The following is a 25,891-nucleotide window of genomic DNA, read 5'->3' on the forward strand; positions in this document are numbered from 1 at the left end:
GTCGATTACTTACCCAGTTTGTTTTCGATAAGTGGATAAGCAGAAACTCCTTCCCTTTCGAATAACTGACGCAGTCCGACTGGTGATTCTGCTGACAATCTTGTCAAATATGGTAGGGGCACGACGGTAGCGAACAGGAAGAAAACCACATTTAGAACCACTATAGCCAGCATGGCCTTCACAGTAGCTTCATCGATAAATCTCAGCTTTTGCTGGATTCAGTTTCAAGCCAGACATCTTGTAAAAATCCATCAAAAATATCTAGCATAGGTTTTAAGGAATCACCCTCCATGAAATCATCAGCAAAGGCCAGGTAAGTGAACATGAGATTTTTACAGAATAGATGAAAAGTAGAAAAACAACGTCCTCATCAGCAGCAACACTATCCAGCAGCTCATAGACAGCTTCGATGGCCATAACGAACAAATAAGGATAAGCAATCCCCGGACAAGCAATCCCTGTCTTAATGCCTTTAGATCCTTAAAATAGCCCTCGATACCAGCATTAATAGATGAATAGTCAATGAAATGATATTCGGGACAAGACTAAAATCAAATTGTTGTAACTTGGAATGAACAAAAACATTCTTACCGATTATAACACAGTCAAGCACAGAAGAAACATCCACAAAGGAAAACAGAAATCAGGAGAACAGCGAAAGCATCATACAACAACAGCAACAACACAGCCACCGAGAGGGAGAGACAGCATGTGTCAGTACTCTTCCCCTTCTTCCTCTTCCTCACCTCCATCAGCCCCGACTTCCTCGTAATCTTTTTCGAGGGCAGCGAGATCTTCACGGGCCTCCGAGAACTCTCCTTCCTCCATTCCTTCTCCCACGTACCAGTGGACGAAAGCTCGCTTTGAGTACATGAGATCAAACTTGTGGTCTATCCTCGAGAAGACTTCCGCCACTGCTGTGTTGTTGCTTATCATGCATACAGCACGCTGCACCTTCGCGAGGTCTCCTCCCGGGACCACTGTCGGGGGCTGGTAGTTGATGCCGCATTTAAATCCAGTCGGGCACCTAACAAAACGGCATAGAGTAAACAAATCATTCAATTAATAACAAGAACGAGAAACTGTGAATAGATTAACAAGATAATCGAATTTTATCGAATGGACACTCAGTCTAAGGATTATGAATGTATGGGGCCTTAATTACACTCACCAATCAACAAATTGGATCGTACGCTTCGTCTTGATAGTTCCAACGGCAGCATTCACATCCTTTGGCACCACATCTCCACGATACATCAAACAACAAGCCATGTACTTCCCATGCCTTGGGTCACACTTGGCCATCATGCTCGAAGGCTCAAACACAGCGCTTGTAATTTCGGGAATTGACAGCTGCTCATGGAAAGCCTTTGCAGCTGAGATCACAGGGGCATAAGAGGAAAGCATGAAGTGGATACGAGGATATGGGACGAGATTGGTCTGAAACTCCGTGACATCTACGTTGATGGCACCATCAAACCTCAGAGAGGTGGTCAGGGAAGAGATGATCTGTGATATTAGGCGGTTGAGGTTGGTGTAAGTTGGCCTCTCGATGTCTAATGATCGCCTGCAGATATCGTATATGGCCTCATTATCAAGAAGAACAGACACATCAGTGTGCTCGAGGAGAGAATGAGTGGAAAGCACACTGTTGTAAGGTTCCACAACGGCGGTAGAAACCTGTTCAATTTAAGACCTCACTGGTAAGTGGTCTCATGATCAATAATATTATGAAAGGAGGGTGTGGGGGGTGGGTGGAAAGATTATGACAGAGTTTCCCAAAAAGATCGGCCATGATATTCTTTGAAGACTTGAAGTTTCCGAATTCGATGCGTACCTGAGGAGAAGGATAGATAGTGAACCCGAGTTTCGACTTCTTCCCATAATCTACAGATAAGCGTTCCAGTAGCAGGGAACCTAAACCGGAACCGGTCCCACCACCAACGGCACTAAAAACCAGAAACCCTTGCAAACCGGTACAATTGTCAGCTAGTTTCCTTACTCGGTCAAGGCAGAGATCAACAATTTCCCTTCCCACTGGAGCAGAGAAAAACAAAGAATCAGATGGATCTGATATTCAAATAGCATAAAAGCAGACACATAAAACAGCAGATATTAGTTGATGGAACCTGTGTAGTGTCCTCTAGCAAAGTTGTTGGCAGCGTCTTCCTTGCCCGAGATAAGTTGCTCGGGGTGGAAAAGCTGTCTGTACGTCCCGGTCCGGACTTCATCAATCACAGTGGGCTCAAGATCTACGAATATAGCCCTGGGAACATGCTTCCCAGAACCAGTCTCGCTAAAGAAAGTATTGAACGCATCATTTGCAACTCCAACTGAGGTGTCACTGCAAGGCAAATGGATATAAGGCATTGCGTAAGAGAGGAAGGTTGAATATGAAATCAAACCAGGAATCAATCAAGACGAAGACATATATCCACATGTAAACAATCAAATGAAGTAAAAATAGCGCGTATTAGTTACTTGGTTATTAGTGGATCATGAATTAAATAAAATTACCAAAACATTTCTTTCCCAAACCAGAGAAGACGTTCTATCATCAGTAATATACGGACAGAGGACCCCTCTAAAAGATTAATAAAGAGCACTAATTCGAATCGGATTGCCTTGATTTCCATCGAGGAGAAACATAAGTGCAAATGATGCAAAAAGTTATCTCAGATGGACTATTGGTACAATTCATTCACAACAGGTGGACTTGCAGCTCTACGAGGTACAATGGTAGGAAAGGCAGTAGGCCCTATAATAATCCCGACAAACATCGGACTTGAATTTGCCGGAAGGCAGAAGAACCAGAAAGGAGTTCCAGGAAGATGATTGGGTAACATTGATGCTCAGTGGAAGACCTCAAGGGGACCATGTCAAACCCTTTCATCCAACGAAAGGGCCAATTCAACAGCTTCTTCAGACTTGACAGAACACTTTGAAAGGCAGGGGACCTTATTACTCCTAAGAAACTGAAACCCTACATTTAACAGCAACAGATATAAATGTGAACTTTTAACACAATTGACAATGGAAAGCAATTCAAGCCCGCAGAAGACTGAGAATTCAATCCACATATACGAAATCCTAAGGCCATTGAACATCTCCCAAACGCAACGTGTGCTTCATATTAAATATAACCACCATTCTCATGGAGTCCAGCTTCAGAAGACGAAATTTCACGAAAGCAGAATTCAACGAAAGATCACAAACCGACCACGCGGGAATCGAGCTACGGAAGTTCCCATCTTCAGCAAAAATCATCCTTTACCAGCAATCAGCCAGCGAATACGAGGATTCAAAACGACAGGATGGCGAGACACAGTGACAGGAAAAAAGAACGGGCAGGGCAACAGAAGAATGGCCAACGAGTCCAAATCCGGCAATACGTACTTCTCCAGGACAAGACGATCATCAACCAACATATGCCCCCAAGAGGGTCGTGAATTCCGACGGGATCGCGAAAATACGTATGGGAATCGTATGGATGCGTACACGTATACGTAGAAACACGTATTATTGGGCAGGAGGCATAATCATACGTATAAAGACAGACAAAAATACGAGGAATTTGGGGGCGATGGTTGGCGGTCGGTCGTTATTATTTACCTAGGCATCCTGCCGTCGGGTTGGATGTCATGCTCGAGGCAGTAGAGCTCCCAGCAAGAATTCCCGACCTGAATCCCGGCCTGCCCGATGTGGATGCTAATCACCTCCCTCATCTCCGCTAGCTTCTCGTTCGCCTCCGAGCTTCTCGAGGGTATGAAATTGATCGGAGAGGAACGAAGAAAAGGCCTTGACTTGGTGTCCCTCTCGGTCCCCCCGTTCCCAGAAAATATCAGGGCAGAGGAGAGGCAGAGATGAGAGAGAGAGAGAGAGAGAGAGATATCAACGTTTCGAAGTCCTCGCTTGGAATGTGATGGTATTGATGAGGACGACCACCCGCCACCAGCAGCGAGGCCCCTCTCTCTTCTTTTTTTTTTTTCTGTCTTTTTTGGGATTTTTTTAAATTTTTATTAATATATATATAATTGTTTTTAAGAAAAAAAAAGATAAAAATTCATTGTAATTTAGAATCGAAACAAATCGCATCATATTTTTTTATTTAAAATAATTAATCTCATATGATTTATTCCGTTAAATATTAAGGATTAAAAATGAAAAAAAAAACACAGTAACTCTCTATATGCTGAGATTTATACTGATCTCAAATCACGAAATTTTTGTCTTTTTCCCAATTTTTTTTAAGGGTCTCAGCTCATCAAATGGGTAATGACTTAAAATGAGTGACAAATGACTGAAGAAGATTGAAGAAGGAGAGGGCGGTCCAAAAAGTGGGGCCCGCCATTAGCCTCCAACTTTTTTCTGTTTTGGCTCGTTTTCGTCCAGCTCGGCCGCTGTCGGTTGCTTTGGTCCTCCATCCGTAGGGACGGGGAACCCCCCTCTCAACTTCGTCTTCTCTCATCTCCTTTTATGTTATTTTGAATCCCAATTAATCCAGTTATCAGTTCGATTCATTAATTAATAAAAAATTTTCAATTTAAATTTTTTACATTGATAAAATTTGAATTCGAAATTTTACTTAAAAAAAATATATATCAAACGGCTTAAATCAACTCATGATATCTTTTATAATATATTAAAATAAATAACTCACTGATAAGTCCGGCTTATAGAAGTGTTGACAGATCCGAGTATGAATGGAGTACCCCGCGAAAATTGCTGATCCATCACTGGTTCATAACTCACAAGGAGGGATGTCACTGCACGGTAGGAAAAGATTATGGTCTTCTCACTGATGATTCCGATTTCCTGTAATATATGGATAAACTTTTGATCGTATGAATTTCGTCATAATAATATCAATACGAGACTATGAAGAGTCGTACCGGTTCACGAGGGGTATCAAAGCAGCTCCCCCCTCTAGTATTGTTCGCGACTTAAGAGGAAGATTGGGTAAGTAATCTTCTCCGTTTCCTTTTAGAAACCTTCTTCGACTCTCCGCAAGCCGGGATTAACATCCTGAGGTGAGATCCCTAGCACAGGAGGTTGATCGAACGACTTATGTGTACGAGGAACGACTTGTATGCACGAGGGATGATTCCTCGAACGGATCGGATCGGATCAATTCCCATTCAGTCAAATTCAATACGAGCGTCCGATTTCATGATGGGCCCAGCCCATTTCAGACTGGTCTCCGGCCCATTAAGGCCCATGCCATGGTCCCAACAGAAAGCCCGGGATCCCAAAACCGGCGGCGCCCTCCGTTCACTCCCGGGACCAACGGCGCCACGCTATACTCCCGGAGCATATAAGCCCGGAGCCAAAGATCCAGCCTTGGGCGCATACACCGGGAGTATGCCCGGTCGGTTGGACGCGAATGGAAATGCGTATTCCACCGGAAAACATAATACAAAACACAGCCCATGAAACCGAAGAAGATGAAGAAGGGACAGCTGCTGCTGCAATGGGCACCATCAAAGCGGTGGCTCTGATCACCGGCGACGTCAACGTCCGGGGCTCCCTCCAATTCGTTCAGCAACCCAATGGTCTCGCTCTCTCTTTCTAGCTCCATGACTCTCTCGAGTTGCTGAGTTGACTCACACTGCCCGTGGAACTGTGTTGCAGGGGCAACCCAAGTGAAGGGGAAGATAACGGGGCTCTCGCCGGGCCTCCATGGCTTCCACATCCACGCCCTCGGCGACACCACCAACGGCTGCAATTCCACCGGTACGGTACACAGTACACTCATTTCTTGCCTGCAGTAGGGGAAATCATCCGTTCAATCATCCGCGAAGCTTTTGAATTCCTCAGGGCCCCATTTCAATCCCCTGAAGAAGGACCACGGAGCTCCCTCCGATAGCGAGCGGCACGCAGGCGATTTGGGCAACATCTTCGCAGGCCACGACGGTGGGTTTCTTTGAGCTCGTCTGGATGAGTTTTGAAGGGTGAAATGTGTTCTCTTCTGATATGTGATATGAGTTTTTTGATATTGTAGGAGTTGCTGAGGTCTCGATCACGGATTTACAGGTACTTCCGATTCGAATTGCTGCGAAATGCCGAATCTTTTCGCGAGTGAATATCGATTCCATCGCTAATGGGCTAATCTTGCTTCTTATCTCTTACCTTTGAGATGCTATTGGTTATGTTTTAGATACCATTGAGCGGGCAGCATTCCATACTGGGGAGGGCGGTTGTTGTGCATGCCGATCCCGATGATCTTGGTAGAGGTAAGTTGAGCATTTTTCAGGTTTGCAAGCTACGAATATGAACGAGATTAACTTGCTTTGAAATGTTTATATGTCTATGGGTGTTGCGATCAAGCTTGCTTCTTAATTTACCGTTTCTACACATTTCGCATTGAGCTAAGTTCGATCAACCCTGGAACACAATATCAAGTGGAGTGAGTGAGGCATATCAAGTTTGTCGGAAGAAAGCTGAGTGGTTTCGGATTTGTTTCCTTGTGCTCAGTAGTCATTTCATTGATAGAAGCACTTCCTCTGTGGGATTTTACCAATGCCCTCTGCATCCTCAGTCGATAACTTGCACCGGCTCCAAAAACTACAGATGTTGAGGTTTAGGTCCGTAATTAGACGACAGAAATGTGATGGATGAGAACTTCAATATCAGGGAAATTGTTTCGATCCAACCTACAGGTCCCTGTAATTCGAATTAGTACCAATACAAGACAGCAGCATTCATTTGAATTTTCAGATCATAGTGTTTCAATCTTGTGCCGCAACTTCATGGCTGATCTTCTGGGACTTTTGTTATAAATTCTGGAATCGTTTCCGTATGATATGCTCATAATTGTTCAAACTACATATGTATAGCCGTGCTTCGTGGTTATCTTTGTCAAACTTAGTCTGATTAGGAAGGTCATCTCTTTGACACAGGTGGGCATGAGCTTAGCAAGACCACTGGGAATGCCGGTGCAAGGGTGGGATGCGGTAATTAAATTTCTTCAATCAGTTACCCCTTAGATATTTTTCTACTACAATGAGTTCGACTTTTCTTATGATAAATGAGGGCCTGACCTTCCTTGCTCTGATTCTTTTGGCAGGTATTATCGGGCTTCAGTCGTCTGTTTAGATCGACCGGCAGTCTGGTTGATCTTCATTGACATGCAACAATTAATCATGTATATTCGTCATATCCAGTCATTCTGCACAATAAAAACTACTTTCGTTGTACCAACAAAAGCTTTGATATCTTGAAAGCTTGAATGTTTTTCGGGTTGTGCTAATAATCAACCATACATTCCATCCAACAATAAGGGTCCAATGTTTCTCCCCTGGAGTTCAATGCTACTATATATACATATATATATATATCAGATAAAAATGGGCAACAAAGCTCAACAGACTGGATCCTCAACCATGCAGAAGCTAACATCTCATTCTCGATCTCTCGCTTGAAACTTCTCATCATCAAATCATCCAATAATATTAATTTCAAGATCAGTCGAGATGATAAACAATGCATCCAATATGGACATGGGGAAGGTGACTCACCAGCGCGCGCAGACCTAATTCTACAACATTTGTAGTGAGTGAATCAAACATATTTGCGGAATTGATTGTGATATGAACTTCAAATTTCTACTATATCTTCTCAATCAGTACTACTACAAGGACATTGTGTCTGGAAAATTTAAATCTGACAAAGGGCAGATGCTATTTCAAGAAGCATCAACAGTTATCATTTCCCTCTGAACATTACAAGCAGACTCTTAAGACTCTAATCTTCCACTTCAGCCGCTCATCTAGTCGCAGTTAGAGGGTTCGATGCAAAGCATCTCTTTACCCTCTCAACCATGTGTTTCTGTATGACGAGTTGTCCCGTAGAGATGCATCATGAGGCTTGTACTCCATGACATAACTGTGGGGAAGCTTTAGGTGCCGCTTGATGGAGTCTCTCAAGGCCATCACCGCCTGAAGAGAGAGAACAAAATCAGTCAACAAGAAACTGACAAATGGAAATTTAATAAGCAGACTGTTTGGATTCTTTGAGACCTGATGGTCAGAAGCATTCCGGTTCCAAATGCTCACTATATCCTCATTGAAGCGAATGCTCAACACTGCACCGCATATGTTCTCGCCGTAGTCAAGTTGATCACCCACCAAGGCAAGTACCTGGAGATTCATCCGTATCCAAGAGAGGCAAGATCAATCAACTAGAAGAATGTCGATGACATAATGCTGAGTATGTCCATTTTGACATCAACTTTTTGAATCATCAAACAAAGAGTTGGCCTAGCCAGAAAAATCAATGGCAGACCATAAATCTCCACTTAAAATGCTAGTCAAGTAATGACAATGAAGCTCACAGGAAATGCATATAATTAGTAACATAAGAAAGTCCAGGCTCTTAACAGGGAGTGCGCCTTTCCATGACTTACCAGGTCCTCCCAGAAGCGCCCAGAGACAACCTTCTTGAACCTTATTATCCACTTTCCTCCATTGCAATTTGCTGAGTCCTGAAAGAGAATCTCTGCTGAAGCTTATCTTTTGATGAAGGAAACACGTTAATATGAAAGATGAATTTGTGGCTCTGGATGTTACCTCCCACAGAGGACGGATACCCTCCTTAAACAGATGCAAATCTGTCGGACTAGGCAATGAAGAAGGACGAGCCAAGTAACAGTAGCATACCCAAAAGCCTTCCACCTGAAGAATGTAAATTCGCAAGCCTCATTTAGCGCTGTAGAACAATTCTAGCTCGACACATCTAACACCAACCCAACTATATCCAGAAATAAACTTACCGTACTAAAATCCACGATTTTCTTTATGTTGTCCTCATAAGATGTCTGAGTCCTAACTCCAGGCGTTCGACGAGTATACCAAAAGACAAACTTGTACTGTTTATCAGAAACAAAAACAAGTAAGGTTATGAAATGAACGGAAACACAGAAATATAACTCAGCTATGCATGCCCAGAAGATCTATAAATGTGAATCCATGGAGTAACGAGTACTTAGAGCCTAGAGGTAGATGCACAGAGTAATGGTTCGTCTTTACAGACATATAGAACGTTTAATCCAACCAACAAAAATCTAGAATCCCAGAGAGGTTCTGACGCACAAGGGGCCGTACATTAAAAACCGAAACAGTCCTTAGTTGATCTGGTCAGACATATATATACATGGAAAGACGATTAAACAACTTCACCATTCTCATCATAGCCTCTGCATCGATTACACAATAAACATGCCATCAGCTTGTTTTATAAAAGATGCAAATTCTTGACAAGACCATACTTGGCTATGAGAAAACTGCTCACGTTATTATCACAATTACTCGGAAAGCACTAAGCCCGGCAAAAATCTGATATTGATAGTACGCCCGGTCAAAGATCGACATTGATCTGCTAAATGCACATAGATCACTATCAGGAATCATCAATCAATCGGCGTATCATCGTAATCGCAACAGATTTAACTCAGGCATCCAAAAATACGCAAGAACGGACCGATAAACTTCGGCTAATCATCATCGACAGAAGACGAGCAATAGGACATGCAAAACAGAGGAAAGCGAATGAAGAGCGAGAGAGAGAGAGAGAGAGGGGACCTTGAGAGGATGAAGACCGGCTTTGAGATCGCGCGCTTGTCGCTCCCGCTGTTCCTCGGCTTCTCTGCTGTTCCCGTCGGCGGAATCGAAGGCCGCCTGTTGATTATCGTCGTTGTTGGTGTTCTCCGCGTCCCTCTTCTCCGCCGACAGCTCCATTTTCGGTCGTTCTGCTGCCAGTACAATCGAAGCTCGAGCAAAGCCCTAATCTTCAGTGTCCCTATTCCTTCCCTGATGTATGTGAGGTTCAGTTAAAGCAATAGGAGATGCAGCAGGCGTAGAGGCGCGCTGCGCCCGGTGTATTAAACGGTTCCTTCGATGGGGGTGGTACGGCCCCGGCACTGTTTTATGGTCCATAAGTGGTGCGTTGGGCCGGGCCAAGTCGCAGTGGAAATGTCTAAGACATGGAGGGCCTAATGCATGGAAGTTCTTCCTTTTGGGATAAATCATAGATATCGGTTTTCACTTCAAAGCCTACCATGGTTTATATTTGGTCGTCTGAATATAAAGCATGATAGAATTTTCGAAATCCTAAACTCATTTTTGGTGACAACGGAATAGAGTTAGTGCTAGGAATTTACTAGGATATTATTATTAAGGACTAATCTAATTAGGAGATGGGTTTGGAGTTCAGACAAAAATGCATTTATTCTTGCTTCGGATTTTCGAAAATTGCCATTAAACTTTTTTTTTCTTGGGTCTAGACTCTAGACTATTGTTGAAGAAGGAAAGGGTTGATGGGGCCGACGCTAGCCACACATGCCCCGACAAGGTCACTAGCGAACCCAAGGGTCACCAATAATCTTGCTCGGTTCAGTGGCAGCCAGAGTCAGGCCCCCATCGTCTCCCGATCGTCCCTTTCTCTCTCTATTCGAGTGATGAGAGAGAGGAAAGAAATTAAGGATGTGGTGGCTCGACGCCGGTCGCCACAGCCACGATCGAGATCCCTGGTGATTCTTTTGACCACTAGCGATCTTGATCAAGGATGTGGTGCCCGATGTCGGGCCACCATAGTCTCGATTTCCTTCCTCTTCCTCTCTTCACTAGAGAGAGGGATGACTGCAAGGTGGTGGTGCCCAATACGGGTCTTCACAGCCCCTCTCCTTCCCTGATCACGCATCTATTTTTTTCATTTTTATTATTTTTATTTTAAGAAAAAATAGAAAATAATTATTTTAAAGGGTGTTGTGGTCATTATAGTTTCATGTCTCGATTTTAATTCTTGGTATGCACCAAACAACTAATAAGGCCATTGTAAATTATCGGGATGAACAGTAATTTAGTCATTACATCTGTACAAATTCACCCTGATTGCATGTCCCTCTCCATGCAAAAATAACAATAAAAAGTCATATATTTGAAATTACCTTAGACAATGTGAAAAATGAACTATGTGCAATTCCCCAAAGGGGAAGTACCACTACTGAAATTAGAGTTTTTCTCAATAATTTCATTATTAATTATAACTTTAAGTTAAATAATCACTTTTCACAATAGTTATTTTGATCATGGGAATTAATACATATTTTAAAATCTCATGCCTCTAGGAGGATTAAACAAAGGATCGAAAAATAAAATTTTCTTTTATAATAAATAATTTGACTAGTTTGGGTTAGATACATTGTAAAGGGGATTTAAAAAGTCAATTAACAAGTAGCCAAAGTGTCAATAAGTCCATATGATAAACTTTCATAACACGAATGAAGACTTCTTATTGTATGAACTTGAAAAGCCTATTTTAGTAGCCCATATGGTATAGATCAGTCAAGATTAGCAGTAATTTAATCATTATCTATATAGATTCTTGAATTAATTTTATATATTATTGAAGCAAGATAAGTCAAGTAGCTTTCCATGACGAATAATCTTGAATGACATACCCATGAAAAATGTTCTAATAATTGGTAGTATAATCTTCAATGATATGGTCTCAATCAATTACTAATTTTAACATAACATTCCACAACACGTGCGACAAATCTTTTGGAATTTTACTTTTGAAAAAAGCTGGCGAAAGGACAAGATAAAGCTTGGTGCAAATATGCAAGAATCCCCCCAGTACGGTGGGTAAAACTACAATTATCTAAAAGTTTAGGAACCGATTGTGCAATTAACCAACAAGAATGTCGGGACCCGTACAGTAGTTATAACAAGGTTGGTTGCATCGGCCGCACTTGCATACTACTCCCGCCATATACGCCGGGCAAGAAACAATCCCTCAGCGAGACCCACACGTCAGACCCATGTGGGTGCATACGGCGGGTGCATGTGACGAATCCTCCACGAAACATACCAACCGCCCCTCTTCTCCACAAACACGAGGCGGCTAGCGTGAGAGAGAGAGAGAGAGAGAGAGAGAGAGAGAGACGGAGAGATTCGCCATCGCTTGTCATCGATCGATCCATCCAACCATCATTCAATCAATCAATCACTGATCTGAATCTTCTCCTCGTCCACCTTCTTGCTGGATTCCCCTTTCGATTTCGCAGCCATTCCCGGTTCAGGGTTGAAGATCGGACGAGGATTTTGCCACTGATCATCACCTGGGAGGAGTGGTAGAGAGAGCGGAGCGGGATTAGCCGATGAATGACTGATTGGACTGCCGGGCACAGCCTGCAGTGTGCAGCTCCGGATTGAGACCTCCGACCTGAATTTCCATTTCTGGTTCGCCGCACCCCGGGGAAGAAGCACTGATCAACCCTCCGTTTCATCAGCGGCTTTCTGTTCCGATGGGTTTTTGGCCGTCTACCGCCCCGTCGGTTATTTTCCTCGTCATGGCCGCGCTGTGGTCGGCGCGGCGCGTGTCTTCGGCGCCGCCGCCTCTGTGTCCCCGCGAATCTGCCCCGTTCCTCTGCACCTTGCAATCGCGGTGCCCTATCTCGATCTCCCCGAATCCTCCTCTCCAGGTGAGGGTTCAATTCCTGCGTTAGCTTAAGTTGGTGATTTCTTGTGCCCCATTCTATGGCGTTCTCCTTGCGCCCGCTCTGCAAGATTGCTTATTTTGGGGTTTTGCCCATCTGGGCGATCTGCTTTTTTCTTTTTTTCTCTGCTTGTTTGGTTTATCTCTAGTAATTTTCCTGGTTTTGTTGGGGGAGAGAAACTCATTGTCGGTTAGCTTTTTGGTGTAAATTATGTGATAGCGGGGAGTAGAAATGAAAATTGTCGGTTGACTTTGATTGCTTGCAAGATTTATTTTTATCTTCCATTCTCGATTTTGCCACTCCTCTGCTCTTTCGCTTATCGCAAAGGAATGGAGGGATATGAACTTGAAAGGGGATATGCTCAACCCCGACCTGCATAATTGAGTTTGAGGGCTCTCAGTCGGTTTGGTCCATTTGATGTTTAGTTTTACATGGGGCATATTCTTGGAGTTCCATTCTGAGATGGATTAAACAGGGTTAGTCTATAAGGTTTTGTGAATTAGCTCGTTGTCGCATCGTTTTTTTTTTGTGTCTGGCTGTAGATAATGCTTAGTGTAAATAGAAGATTTTCTTATCTAAGGACAGGACGCATTGTTTGTCATAGCCGGTGCTCTTACTGTGAATTAATTGGTATCTATGTGGTCTCCCTGCAGATTTGCTGGTTTTGAATCTTTTGACGTTGGCCTGTGAATCTTATTGAAATTCTTTCTGTTTCTAAGACTTTGCTTTGTCATGTCTTAGTATGCCTCTCGTAAATTGTCTGCTGTTTGCTGCATTTGGAGTTAATTGCTGCATGCTTGTTTCTAGATACACATCTCTAGAACTCAAATCTCTCTCTCTCTCTCTCTTTATTTTATTTTTTTTTATAACTTGAAATAGCTAAACATCATGCTAATTAATTGAACAAGTGTTATTTATAATGTTTAATATGATAAAATACTCTACTTGTTATTCATGCCTGATGGTAAGGACCAAAATTCATTTGTTGAGTAGAAGGTTTCCTCCTTTAAGAGAAATTGGGTAGACATATGACTATGACTACATCCCCGGCCTAAACTAGGTATTAGCAGAATCATTATCGTGATCCCTAAAATCCAGGGTTCACCTATAAGTAACCAGATGTGCAAACGCATGTAATCTTGACTGTGATCCTGCTTCAAGGCAAGGTCAGTAAACCAAAATGAATAGCCATCTGAAATTCCACCTAGCAATAGTGAGAGATAATCCAATTTCCTTAAATAGCCTACTCTCTGTCAGTACCTCAATTACTGCTGTTGTCCTTGATAAAATTACTTGAGCATAATCCCTTCCCATTTTGAAAGATTACATTTGGTGCCTTTTGGTGGTCTAGACCTTTCTATTTTATCCTAATTTCATTAAACCAGGGAATGATGCCCGTGCTTTGCCGCAGGGTCAAAAAATTGCATTGATGAATTCGCTATAAGATTATGAAGATATGATTATCTTCATGTTGTTTCTACCAAAATATCTTAGGTTTTTCTTATTTATTGTGAGAATATTAAATATTAAAAATGATATAATTATCGGTCTTCTGATTATATAAGTTGAAATATTCAACTAAATTACATTTGTATTTTCAAATAATATAATTGGAGTATTAACCCATATCAAACCTAAACAATGCATAGCTTTAAAAATAAATATAATAATACATGCATTGTATTTTAAAATCGTGTTGAAATCTACAACTTAATTTAATTGTGTTAATTATATTGTTCTAGGTTGACTTTTTAGTTGCATTTTTCTTTCGTGATCAATTCACACTCGCCTAAATAATATTTTCTTTTTCTAACGATATTGTGTTTTCTAATATGATATTAGAAATTTATACATAGATTACGGTAAAAACTTCACTTTTACATGATATGACATGTTTTAGTTAATTTTGTATCTCTAAAACATGTAATATTGAAATTCTATTAGAGAATATTAAAAACAATCATCATACACTTTCTTGTTTGGAACCAAAATTTTATGGATTCAATTCCCACTAATGGGACTTTTGGTATCTTTTTGTTTAATTTTTTATTTTACAGTATGAAGTCTAGGGTCTTCTTTGTAATCGAACAAAAAAAAAAAAGAAGGGACAAAAACAAAAAAAAAAACCATCAATGTTTGTGGTCAAACCATAAAAATTAGGAAAGAGAAGGGCGACATGAAGAAAAAAAGAAACGATGACATGTGTCATGATGTGCTTGCTATGGATCTATATAAGAGTATTACTATAAAATAAAATATGAAATAATAAATAATAATAATATAAAAAAGAAAAATCTAATTGCTTGATAAGTGTCCGCTATGAACAAGAGTTTTAGTTATATAAGATTCGGTGGCTAGATATATCTATTTTACTGTCCACGTATTTGGGTCCATATCATTATCCTTTGTCTGGCAAATTAAATCTATTCCTGCTAATGGGACTTTTGGTTTCCTTTTGTTTAATTTTTTATTTTACAGTATGAAGTCTAGGGTCTTCTTTGTAATCGAACAAAAAAAAGAAGGGACAAAAACAAAAAAACCATCAAAGTTTGTGGGCTAACCATAAAAATTAGGAAAGAGAAGGGCAACATGAAGAAAAAAGAAATGATGACGTGTCATGATGTGCTTGCTATGGATCTATATAAGAGTATTACTATAAAATAGAATATGAAAATTATTAATAATAATATAAAAAAGAAAAATCTAATTGCTTGATAAGTGTCCACTATGAACAAGAGTTTTAGTTATATAAGATTCGGTGGCTAGAAATATCTATTTTACTGGCCACGTATTTGGGTCCTTATCATTATTCTTGTCTGGGAAATTAAATCGATGATTTTTCAAATTAAGAAGTTTTTGCATCGAACAAATTGCCTTTGCTGTTGGTCTGCGGATAGAAAGTTTGGGTGACTGATGACCTTTAGGTCCTTTACTTGTGATCTTCTGCAGGTGGATGGAGACTTCCTTGACCGGTTCTTGGAGTCCAAGCATGATCATGGATATACCTCGATCCTTTTCCAGGCTTCCCGGTGCCCATTTTCGCAGGCTACATTTCCTACTTTTGAAGTTATTAGTTCCATGTTTCCACAGATAAATCATTTGGCGGTAGAACAGTCTTCTGCTTTGCCGAGGTATGATGCTACTAAGTTGACATCCCTTACATATTACTGATTTTTTTTTTTTGGTGATCAGAGTAGTTTCTGACTGCATGTTTCTTTATATTTATATGAGCTGGATGTTAATCTTACACTAGCTTTAATGGGCTGATAACTTCATAAGTCTTGAATAGTCCTGTCCTGACTCCTGACAACTGAGTACTGTTGTTTCCTTTTTTCCATCCTTTACTTTGTTAAGTGTTTCTGAAATCAGTAATTATACAGGGAAAGGCTTGCTTCTTTTAGTATTGTTACTGACTATGTCATTTGGCTGTTAGGATGAGATCGTTGTTGCATTGACATTATAGAGGTTGATCTTTTATCTTTTATCTTAACAATTACAAATTGAAGTATTGAGAATGTCTTGGGTAACTGTAGAGATGCAATTGTCTTAGTTTAAGAAAGAAGGCATTCAAGCTGTTACACTTTTTTAGATTTGAGCACGGTAGTTTTGTTTTTTAAGCTTGTGAGTTCTCCTTTGATGAATTAGAACGCAAGACTCAAAACTGCTGGTTTAGTTTTTTCTCAACATGCTAGCAGAGCATAACGAGTTGCCAGACTTTGTTGATATGGAAAAGGTTCCCTCATGTTCAACTGAAAAGTGAAGTGCCTTTTATTTTGAAGATATTATAATAAAGTGGGATACGAGCAACGGCAATGTAGAGTTATTAAGTTGTGCATTTGGTATACTCTCTGCTCTGTATCCGCCTGCTTATATTTGCATAATAGTATCTTTTGATGATTGATGATATTTTCTACTAAATATAATTAAAATGTCATAAATTGTTCAGAATTCTCTCTTCCGGTGATCGGTAAATATCTCATTTGAATGCTTCATGTCTCCCTGTCTCATTTTTTGGTTCTATTTCTGTAGCTATGTGAGCACTCTAATTTTATTTATGAAACAAGTTGGGGATCTTTCATAGTCAATCTTCTGTCTCAGACTGTTCAGCGATGTAGCTCAGTGAGTGTATGGTTAGAGAGTGTCTATCTGACTTCTCGGTGTTGTCAATGTCATTGAAAATCTCTCATCATCTCTCCTCACCCCCGCTTTCATATTGCAGCGTCTTTTCAAGGTATGGGATCCGTAGTTTGCCATCAATATTATTGGTGAACCAGACCTCAAGAATGAGATATCATGGCCCAAAAACTCTTCTCTCGCTCGTGCAATTTTATGAGAAGAACACTGGTATTTTTTCTCTCTCTCTCTCTCTCTCTCTCTCTCTCCAGTATCAACATCTTCAAATTTTTAGTCACTAGTATATTCCATTTTCCCCATCTCCGATTTATTTTTCAATATTACATACAGGATTTTGTTGCAATCCGGTAGGCATGCTCAATGCGTATCTCCCGTTTGATGTGTATCCTGCCCATCTGTGTTGCAGGTTATGAACCGGTTCAATACATCATGCTAGATCAGCCTAGAAATCATGAGGCCAGTGAAAGTTCCATTATGCACTTTACGAGTGTTACATCAATGAAGGAGCTCGTAGCAAGAGAGCCCTACCTCATATTTTCAATTCTCTTCCTATATCTGAGGGTCCTTTTAGCAGCACTGCCTCGAGTCGTATCTCGCTTAAAAGCTTTCTGGGTCTCTTATGCTCCCCACCTGAACTTGGAGATATTTGGTGAGACGACCCAAATATTAGGCCGTCTCCTACCTATAATTGATGTGAGGAGGCTATGGATGAAACTAAGACTGTGCAAGGCCCAGAGCTTCCAAGAAAGGGTTAGAAGTGCCCGAGTATGGGCTTCTTCCTTGGCCTCTGTGTCGCTTGGCGAATCTTCCTCAGCTAGGTCGTCTTAGTAGGGTCCTGACCTTCACGTGTGTTATAAGTCGAAGGAGCATACCTAGCGAAAGAACTCTGTGGAACATGTTCCTCTCTCCGATGTCTCTAGATTGACATTCTGAGTAGTGTGTGCTAAATAGTTGTTGGGAGGTTCTTCTATAAATCCGGGAGTTAACCAAACAAGCATGTAAATTAGGGAAGAGTTTTTTTTTTTTTTTTCTCTCCCTCCCGTTCTTTTCTGGTCTTCCCTCTGTATATTACTCATATTTTGAAATCAATATTAACATGGTCGAGTATAATGTAGTACTAAATCCTCTTTTCCTCACTGGGATTCTTTTTAACTTTGATGATTTATGTCTTTTCTTCTCTCTCTCTCTCTCTGTTTTTTTTTTTTTGGCTCGATCTTTGATGATTGATGTCTGATGACCAGCTAAAGTGTCTCTTGCATGTGATGATTTTCCCCAGTACTGGGTCGATGAGATACTCTCTAAACTTTAAACCGAGCAATTATAGCTATTGATTGCTCGGGGTCTCATTGGCTACCATGGCCGGGCCTTCATACACCAATAAACGGCGGGAATAGCATTGGGCCTCGATGATTTCCCCCCCTGCTTCAGCTCTGAGAAGGATTTATGGGTTTAGCGGCTCAAGGTTTTGTGTATCCATTTGACTCCCTCTCTCAGCCTCATGCTACTGCTCGGGCATCAGATGAGGAGTGGAACGAAGAATTTGAGTTTGATGAGTCTTTCGACGCTGCATAATCTGTCTAGATACTGGATGCCTGCAAAGCTTAGTGCCTAAACTGGGATTTTTCTCAAAGTATGTGCCAATAAGGACCCGGTATTTTGATACGTATGGGACTGTATCAATGAGCCTTTCACGGGAAGTGTGCATGTCATGAACGTTACTTTTGCAAGGATGAGAAGCCATCACCGTATACTAACTGGCTGAGTACACGAAGAAGGGGCCGGGAAGGGACCGGAGCAAAAGCACGCAAGTTTAGGTCTTGCCTGTACGTAAGGCCAAGACAATTTTTTTTTTTCGGTGTGAACATGGTATCTGGAAGCTTAATTGGGTGCCAACTAATTTAGTCGAGCCGGATCGGTCCACTAAAAAGTAAAGCTCTTCTAGCCTCGAGATTTTGCTCAAGGAGAACAAACGTCAAACCGCTTGAATCAAGACACGTTGGCGTGGTAATGATCCTTACTTTAGTTTTATTTATTCTATCCGTCAAATCTAATTCTCGAAACAACCCGACACTAAAATAACACTTGATTTTCACATGACAAATATAGCAAACATAATAAATTTTTTTCTCAATTCGATTTATTGTGTTAGAAACTAGACTTCCAGGTAGAGGTGACAATATGTGTCGTGTCGTATTTAAACAGGTCGTGTCTAAACACGTTCATTTCAAAAAGTTTTAAATCCGAACACGACACGTTTAATAAAGGTGTCACGATTTTCAAACACGAACACGATAAGTTTAATTACGAGTTGACACGGATACGACACGTTTATCCCGTTTAACTAAGCGCGTCTAAATGTGTATGTATACGTACCTACACGATATGATACTATTACCTTTAGATACATGTTATACCTACATGATATGACACTATTAAGTTGAATTACACGTTACTACACGATTAACATGATAAAAACACCATAAACGAGTGATTTAGTTAAACGAATTTAAATGATCTTAGTGTACTTTATTCTGTAAATTGATGAAATATGTGAAACAAATTTATTAACATGATAGCACATAATATAAATTGGTTTAACAGTGTCTAAACCGGTTACAGGAGTTGAACCCGTTTAAACACGTTTATTTATCATGTCTAAACGGGTTTGACCATGTGACAACAAAACACATTTAGCCTTAACCATATCGTGTTATCGTGTCATGTCAAATACAGCTGGTCCTAGTTCTAGAGCTTCTCAAAGATATATAGTTCGACCATATTTAATGATATTGGGAATCCAAATGCCTTATTCAATTCCGAATCTATCTTCTTCATTTCCATTTCGCGGGCCAGAGGAAATTGACCACAACTTCTTTTAAAAAATACCAATTCTCATCTAGTTTGTTGTGTTAGAAACTAGACTTCTAAAGCTTCCCAGTAATGTATAATTCGACCATATTTAATTGGATTAAAAATCCAAATTCTTTCTTTAGGTCCGAATTCGTCTTCTTGGTTTCCATTGCGCATGATGGAGTAAATTGGTCATAACTTCTCTTAGATTCTCATTTGGTTTGCTCCGTTGTAAACTTAGACTGTTACCTTCCCAGAAATATATAATTCGACCATATTTAATAATATTGAAAATCCAAATGCCTCCTTCAAATCTGAATATGTCGTCTTGGTTTTTGCTGCGCAAGACGTGACAAAGCATGAGTGTACCATATGATGGGTATGTCGGTCCCATTTATTCACTGTTTGTTAGCTTTGCAAAAGTTCAAAAAAGGATAGCAATCTATGGACGTTTTATGTCATGATAGACTTTCAGTTTCATCCTTTATGCTAAATTAGGTTCGCTGGACTGTAATTGATACAAAATAAAATGGAAGGGATTGGAATGGACAAGAAATAGAATTAAAATTTTGACAATTTTATTTTATTTAGTTGGACGGAATAGAAAAATGGCGAAAATTGAGAATACACGAAAAACCAGAAAAAAGACATAAATAGCCCTCTTTAAAATATTAAGATAATATATTAAATAGAATTTTTTTTAAAAAGGAAAATTCACTGTTTATCTCCTTCAACGTGAAAAATATGAACAATAATGGCTCGCATTGGGCTCAAGAACTCAGGCTGAGGGTCGTGAGCCCAGGTCTCGATGAACCCAGGCCTCCCGAGCCTAGGTTCGTAGAGACCTAGGCACGTGACCCTCGGCATGGGTTAGTGAACTCACAAAGGGGGTCGTGGGGTCAAGGTCGACCTCATGCGTGGCTCAAGAGGTTAAGAGCCGCCCTAGATTCGACCTCCTGGGTCGATTCGAATGGAGGAGTTCGGTGGTGATGGCGATAGAGATCTGACCTCCTATTAGGGAGGCAGCAACGACAACGGTGATGGAAGGGCGGAGCGACAGCGATAGCGGCGGAGTGGCTAAGGGACAAGATGGTGATTGTGATCTATTCTCAATGAGAATTGTTATGGAGGGAAGAGTGAGGCATAACTATTCCCTCTTTATGGAGGATGAGAGGCCCTATTTGGATTGTCATTCCCATTCTGGATGCAAACAAACACGGGAAATGTTATTCCTTGCAGAATAGATCCGGGATGAATTGGCATTTCCAGTCAACCAAACATGCCCTTAGTACTTTCTTCCCCCTCCTTCTCCCCTTTTTTTAATGGGTGTTGCTAGGTCACGAAGGCTCCTTAAAAGGTGGATTTTACGAAGGTTGAAAAAAAAAAAGTTTCTTGTTATTCAGCAAGACAACTTGTTATTTAATAATAGTCTTGTTAAATCTAAAATAATGAGTTTCTCATAAAATAATAAATTTATTTTTATTAGCAAGTGTTTTATTATTAATAAGTTTCTTGATAAATAATAAATTTCTTATTATTTAATAAGTTTCTTATTATTTCGTCATTGATAATCTGCGATGTGACATGTTTCGATTGGCCTCAGCAAACACTTCCTTTTAAGGAGCGCCCGTGGGGAAGTTAAATCCTTTTTTAATTTCACCCTTCCGAGAGCGCACTCTTTGTCCTTGTCATGTCATCCCATCCCAAGCAATCTCTTCCAAGCAACCGACACATCTTTCTTTTGCCCTGAACCTCATGCCATGGGAGCAAATTGACATCCCGAAGCATAACCTTTAAATCCTTGAACCATATCCTGGACCCGATCTGCCTCCTTAATCTCAACGATCATCATTATTTTCCACATTAACAACACACGATCAGCTGATCGACTTGGGTCGTTTCGTTTTGGAATCTTTGTCCATTCAACAATCATCATTGTATTGGAATCTTTGTCCATTCTGTAAGTTTTTGTCAGATGGAAGAAGGGAAATACATTTAACAGGTACCAATGAGTTGGTCTTATAAATAGAGAAAATCTACGATCTAATGAGATTTATACATTAGTAAGCCGATTTGTCTCGAACATTAGTTAGTTGGGACTTTTTGATATTATAAATACCAAATGGTGCATATTAAAAATATACATTTAAAAGGAATAGTGAAAGCTCCTATCATCGAGATTTTGTTAAATCAGAATCTTTTTCATTTTTTCAATATGTACCCTCCAAAAGCCCAACGGAATCGGTATCTTTTTAATATAAGAGAAAATCTAAATCCTCCTAACAATTTGGCCTAAATATCCTTCTAATAACCCAAAGATAACAACTTGCCATATTTTGAATTTTGCTTCTCTCCATGTAATATTCTATTTTCTTTCGAATTTGCCCCTAACTCTCCGAAAAGAATCTCTCCTGATTACTGTTACTATGTTTTCTTCTCCACATCCCTTCAGCGTTTGAACCCTTAAAAATGTATGCGGTCACTTTGTTCATATTTTATAAGAAAATAGAAGTTAAAAGAGGGCGTATATATATATAGTACCGTCGCAAACGTTTTCGTTTGTTAACCAAAAGGTTTAAGGTTTGATACTCGTTATGAGATTACTCGTGCCATTTTATTAGCTATTAAGATTATTTAATTATATTAAAATTTAAAACCGTAATTCTCTCTTATAATCGAAAAAATAAAAAAAATAGAAGATGGAATTTTGTGAGTAAATCTCTGTTTTGAGCACCCAATATGAGCATGGAACATTCAGAACACTCGTTTGCTTAATCTCCATTTCTCTTATGTTCTTGTACTTCTCGTTCACGTGCGCTATATGTTTTCAAATTGAAAGGAGAGATTACCCTTAAAAAAGAAAAAGGAGACAAAGGAAAGGCAAAAATCATAAGCAAAAGTAAAATGAGATGAATGATTTCATACTTTGATTGTCAGCATAATATTCTTTCTTCAATATCAGCCCAGGCAGTGGTGCTTCTGTATAAAACTTCTTTCTGCTAATTTAATAATAGCAATACAGAGAGGTTCCATCGTGGATCAGTTGCCATGCGTCTGTTGTCATTTCGACTTCCCAATATTTTCAGACTCGGTTAAGCGAGCCCGGGTCGGAGTATATTTTCTTTATATGCATCCCTTTTACTTATATTTTTCAAATTGAAAGCGCTCGAACTAGTGTTCAATAAAATAGTTTACCTGGAAAAGCATCATTTTATTTTTATGAAAAATATTGTTTTACCATTGTTCTCCTCCCCCAGTCAGTTGGTTAACCAGATGATCTAGACCTATTAAGAGAAGGATTCACTATACTCAGTATGCATAGACACGACTGACATAAACGATTGGATTAGAAAAATCCTATCTTGGCGGCCAAACGCAGCATACAAGTACCTCGGCTGGATTCTTGAAATGCATCCTATATATGTTAAAGCAGTTTGTACCAAGGCGGTGAACACAAGAAAAGATAATGTCACGAACCATAGGCATTGTCAATGTCCCGTAATTAAACCTGGGTACTTCTTTCCAGTTTAGCAGGGGATTAATGCCCATTGTCTCTCGGCTAACAAGCTCCGACGGGCAACTTATAAAAGAATTTACCTGTTACAATATCAAAAAGTGCTGGACGTTGTACTCCCAGTGCTGGACTACATATCCAGGGATCGAACTCTCGTAATTGCGGCCAGCTAGGTCGTTCAGCAAAAACCAGAGGGAGAATTTTGAAAAGCAATAGGAGAATCATATGACCCGAAAAAAGAAGCAAAAATCAAAAGCAAAAGTAAAAATGAGATGAATGGCTTCATAATTTGCTTCTCAATGGAATATTCTTTCTTCAATATCAGCCCAGGCATTTGTGCTTCTGTATTATAAAACTTCCAACTCTCCACTAATTCGATAACAGCCAAACAAAGAGGTTCCACCGCGGATCAATTCCCTTGCCTCGTTGTCATTTTGACTTGCCGATGGTTATCAAACTCTGGTAAGCGAGCAGCTCTCTGTGTCGAGATATATTTTCTTTATTTGCATCCATTTTACTTATATTTTTCAAATTAAGAGCACACAAACGAGAGTTTCTTATGTTCTGATGTAGAACTAAGAGGGCTGTTAACGCACTCAAGTCGATTAAATTGCAGGATGTGAAAGTCTAGTTGTTGCCGTAGTGAAAAAAGGCGTGAGACGTTCAGCCCAATCCGATGGGCATACGTTGAAAGATAATTACAAATCCAGCTGGCACGGATGCCGATCCCAACAGCGTCCTGGATCACTTTCCTCCCTCATCATATCCCGGTAAGTGAAGGAAAGCATGCCTTGGTTATAAGAACGTACATGTTTGTCCTTTATTTTGGGAAAGATTCAACATGGTTCTTTCTGTAAACACTCTGAAGAAATTAGTGTGAGAGAAAAATAGACATATTCGAAAAAGAGTGTATAGCGCAATAGCGCACGTGTTCGCCTGGTAAATCAAGAGATTACCAGTTTGATTCTTGTACTCATACCCCTTTATTAATTCTTAAGATTTCCATAATAGGTCCTTAGGTCTAGAGACGGAGCAAGAAATTTTGTTCAGCAAGGGCATTATACAAAAACATGTCAACGAAATTTGGCCCCCTCCCCTCTTACTGCCTCCATCCTTGCATAAAGTCTCCCTTACAACTAAATAAATAAAATAAATTCAAATTGACGTTGAGAGCTTAGAAATCCCATGTGAAAAAGTTAAAGAAGAATCTAATAAGTTTATAAGATAGATTGAATATAATAACCTATTAGTTCGAATTTTTATATTAGAGATGACTCAATCACTTATGAGCTCAGTGGAATTTAACATGACACCATAGCAGGTTATGCTTTCGTGCACTCATGAGGGCTTACACCACACTAGGTCTAGTTTAGAGGAAGCCAAAAGTGCTTCTCTCGTTAGTCAGGCTCGAGTGTAGCCCGGTCCAATTTTGAGGCAATAAAAAGTGTGTCTCGTTATAGTTAAAGTCCAAGTGTGGATCGTGGGTAGTTTAGTTTGTCTACCCTCACCCAAGTACGGAAGAGCATGTCGGGCTCATAGTCAATTATTGAGTATGGGTGTTTAGGGGCACGCGATGCGTAATGGACCACATGTTACCACTTGAGGGTGGGTTTTGGAAGTTTAGAAATGGGATAATGTCATTTTCAGTCCTCAATCTTATGTCGGTTTTTCACTTTCATCCTGAAACTATGTTTTTTTGTTCAACTCCGTCCGCCACGTTACTTATTGCATTCCCGTTGGTCCTTCCGTCTACTTTTCCATCCAAAATATATTTTCAAGAAATAATTTTATTATAAAAAATTAGTGAAAACTAATAAAAGAAAAAAAAAGAGAAAATAATGAAGAAGAAGATCGGAGAGGGTAAGGAAGACAGGGAGGGGGCAACTGGGAACCCTCGAATCTTGGGGGATGGGTGGCTGCCGGCGAGGCCCCCCTCCAGGGTTCCCCAGTAGAAACTGGGACCCCTCAAATATGTTGTGAGGGCACCTTGTTGGCAACCACCCCTCCTTCTACGAGGTCGCCGGCGACTTTGGAGACTGTCGACGACCTCGAATGGGGAGGGGTGGTCGCCGACGAGGCTTCGTCAGCCACCTCCCCCTCTCCATTCCCCTCTTCGTTCCTCTTCTTCTTAACTTTTTTTTTGAGCTTTTTCTAATTTTTTGATAAAATTATTTGGGCGAAAATTTATTTTTTGGATGGAAAAGTAGAGGGAAGGACCAACAAGAACAAAATACGTAACGTCGAGGAGAAAGTTGAACAAAAAAATAGGTTTAGGATAAAAATGAAAAAGTGATATAAGGATCATGATTAAAAATGGCTTTTTTCTATTTAGAAAACCCAGAAAAGTTAAGAAGAATATATTTTTTTTTCATGTGAATAAATCTAATGGGTTTATAAAGAAAGATTTGATAACACAACTTGTAGGCTCAATTTTTTTGAATTGGAGAATGACCCAATCACTTATAAGTCTAGTGGAATTTAACATGAATAGACCCATAGATTCAATTGTCCTACTTGTGCTCCTTTATTGTTTGTCAAGAAGAATGCTCCCTACTGAAAAACAAATTCTAGTTATCGATGTACCAACGAATTTTGTATGACGGACGCCATTAAAACAAATTATTAGACTGGAAACCCATAAAAGGGCATCGAAAACCTTGGTTTTCTCGATCAATCGAATGAACTTATTACTAGTCACCAATTCATTATTTATGTAAAATATATTACAAAAAATGTTAAGTAAAATATATAAATATGAAAGCTCGCGTATTTTAATTCTAATGTACGTAGTCATATTTCTTCTCTATAAATGCATGCACATAGATATTGTTAAGATGATTATATATGATTTGGGTTGCAAAAGAAAGCGAGCAATTAATTAATTAAGGACCTCTCAT

The 25,891-nt window shown here is 40.0% G+C and overlaps 4 protein-coding genes across 4 annotated transcripts; 2 read left to right on the forward strand and 2 right to left on the reverse strand.

Moving 5' to 3' along the window:
- Window positions 1-477: 477 nt before the first annotated feature.
- LOC116204592 (tubulin alpha-3 chain-like) lies at window positions 478-3,920 on the reverse strand. The gene is made up of 5 exons (XM_031536749.1): window positions 3,613-3,920; window positions 2,130-2,344; window positions 1,838-2,037; window positions 1,172-1,680; window positions 478-1,027 (listed from the first exon to the last, which is right to left on the reverse strand). The coding sequence occupies exons 1-5, from the start codon at window positions 3,723-3,725 to the stop codon at window positions 715-717; spliced, it is 1,350 nt and encodes a 449-aa protein (XP_031392609.1). The 5' UTR covers window positions 3,726-3,920; the 3' UTR covers window positions 478-714.
- A 1,448-nt stretch (window positions 3,921-5,368) lies between these two features.
- On the forward strand, window positions 5,369-7,273 carry LOC116205842 (superoxide dismutase [Cu-Zn] 2). Its single transcript, XM_031538518.1, has 7 exons — window positions 5,369-5,552; window positions 5,632-5,733; window positions 5,818-5,913; window positions 6,002-6,033; window positions 6,158-6,233; window positions 6,900-6,953; window positions 7,067-7,273. Exons 1-7 carry the CDS (start codon window positions 5,384-5,386, stop codon window positions 7,093-7,095), a joined length of 558 nt encoding a protein of 185 aa, XP_031394378.1. The 5' UTR covers window positions 5,369-5,383; the 3' UTR covers window positions 7,096-7,273.
- Window positions 7,274-7,556: 283 nt separating this feature from the next.
- On the reverse strand, window positions 7,557-9,823 carry LOC116205841 (eukaryotic translation initiation factor NCBP). The gene is made up of 6 exons (XM_031538517.1): window positions 9,579-9,823; window positions 8,771-8,866; window positions 8,568-8,672; window positions 8,405-8,482; window positions 8,019-8,138; window positions 7,557-7,937 (listed from the first exon to the last, which is right to left on the reverse strand). Exons 1-6 carry the CDS (start codon window positions 9,732-9,734, stop codon window positions 7,806-7,808), a joined length of 687 nt encoding a protein of 228 aa, XP_031394377.1. The 5' UTR covers window positions 9,735-9,823; the 3' UTR covers window positions 7,557-7,805.
- A 2,064-nt stretch (window positions 9,824-11,887) lies between these two features.
- Window positions 11,888-17,766, forward strand: LOC116205172 (5'-adenylylsulfate reductase-like 7). Its single transcript, XM_031537675.1, has 4 exons — window positions 11,888-12,481; window positions 15,446-15,627; window positions 16,716-16,840; window positions 17,037-17,766. The coding sequence occupies exons 1-4, from the start codon at window positions 12,305-12,307 to the stop codon at window positions 17,456-17,458; spliced, it is 906 nt and encodes a 301-aa protein (XP_031393535.1). The 5' UTR covers window positions 11,888-12,304; the 3' UTR covers window positions 17,459-17,766.
- Window positions 17,767-25,891: the final 8,125 nt, after the last annotated feature.

This window comes from Punica granatum, chromosome 4, assembly GCF_007655135.1.
Source record: "Punica granatum isolate Tunisia-2019 chromosome 4, ASM765513v2, whole genome shotgun sequence".
NCBI classification, from domain to species: domain Eukaryota; kingdom Viridiplantae; phylum Streptophyta; class Magnoliopsida; order Myrtales; family Lythraceae; genus Punica; species Punica granatum.

Coding starts and splice junctions, on each gene's coding strand:
- LOC116205172 (XM_031537675.1), top strand. CDS start 12,305: ATGGGTTTTTGGCCGTCTACCGCCCCGTCGGTTATTTTCCTCGTCATG. Junction 12,482..15,445: donor CCCCGAATCCTCCTCTCCAG/GTGAGGGTTCAA, acceptor GATCTTCTGCAG/GTGGATGGAGACTTCCTTGA. Junction 16,841..17,036: donor ATTTTATGAGAAGAACACTG/GTATTTTTTCTC, acceptor TCTGTGTTGCAG/GTTATGAACCGGTTCAATAC.
- LOC116205842 (XM_031538518.1), top strand. CDS start 5,384: ATGGAAATGCGTATTCCACCGGAAAACATAATACAAAACACAGCCCAT. Junction 5,734..5,817: donor CAACGGCTGCAATTCCACCG/GTACGGTACACA, acceptor TGAATTCCTCAG/GGCCCCATTTCAATCCCCTG. Junction 6,234..6,899: donor TCCCGATGATCTTGGTAGAG/GTAAGTTGAGCA, acceptor TCTTTGACACAG/GTGGGCATGAGCTTAGCAAG.
- LOC116204592 (XM_031536749.1), bottom strand. CDS start 3,725: ATGAGGGAGGTGATTAGCATCCACATCGGGCAGGCCGGGATTCAGGTC. Junction 2,038..2,129: donor TGCTAGAGGACACTACACAG/GTTCCATCAACT, acceptor TCTCTGCTCCAG/TGGGAAGGGAAATTGTTGAT. Junction 1,028..1,171: donor ACGATCCAATTTGTTGATTG/GTGAGTGTAATT, acceptor CCGTTTTGTTAG/GTGCCCGACTGGATTTAAAT.
- LOC116205841 (XM_031538517.1), bottom strand. CDS start 9,734: ATGGAGCTGTCGGCGGAGAAGAGGGACGCGGAGAACACCAACAACGAC. Junction 8,867..9,578: donor CCGGTCTTCATCCTCTCAAG/GTCCCCTCTCTC, acceptor TCTGATAAACAG/TACAAGTTTGTCTTTTGGTA. Junction 8,673..8,770: donor AAATCGTGGATTTTAGTACG/GTAAGTTTATTT, acceptor TACATTCTTCAG/GTGGAAGGCTTTTGGGTATG.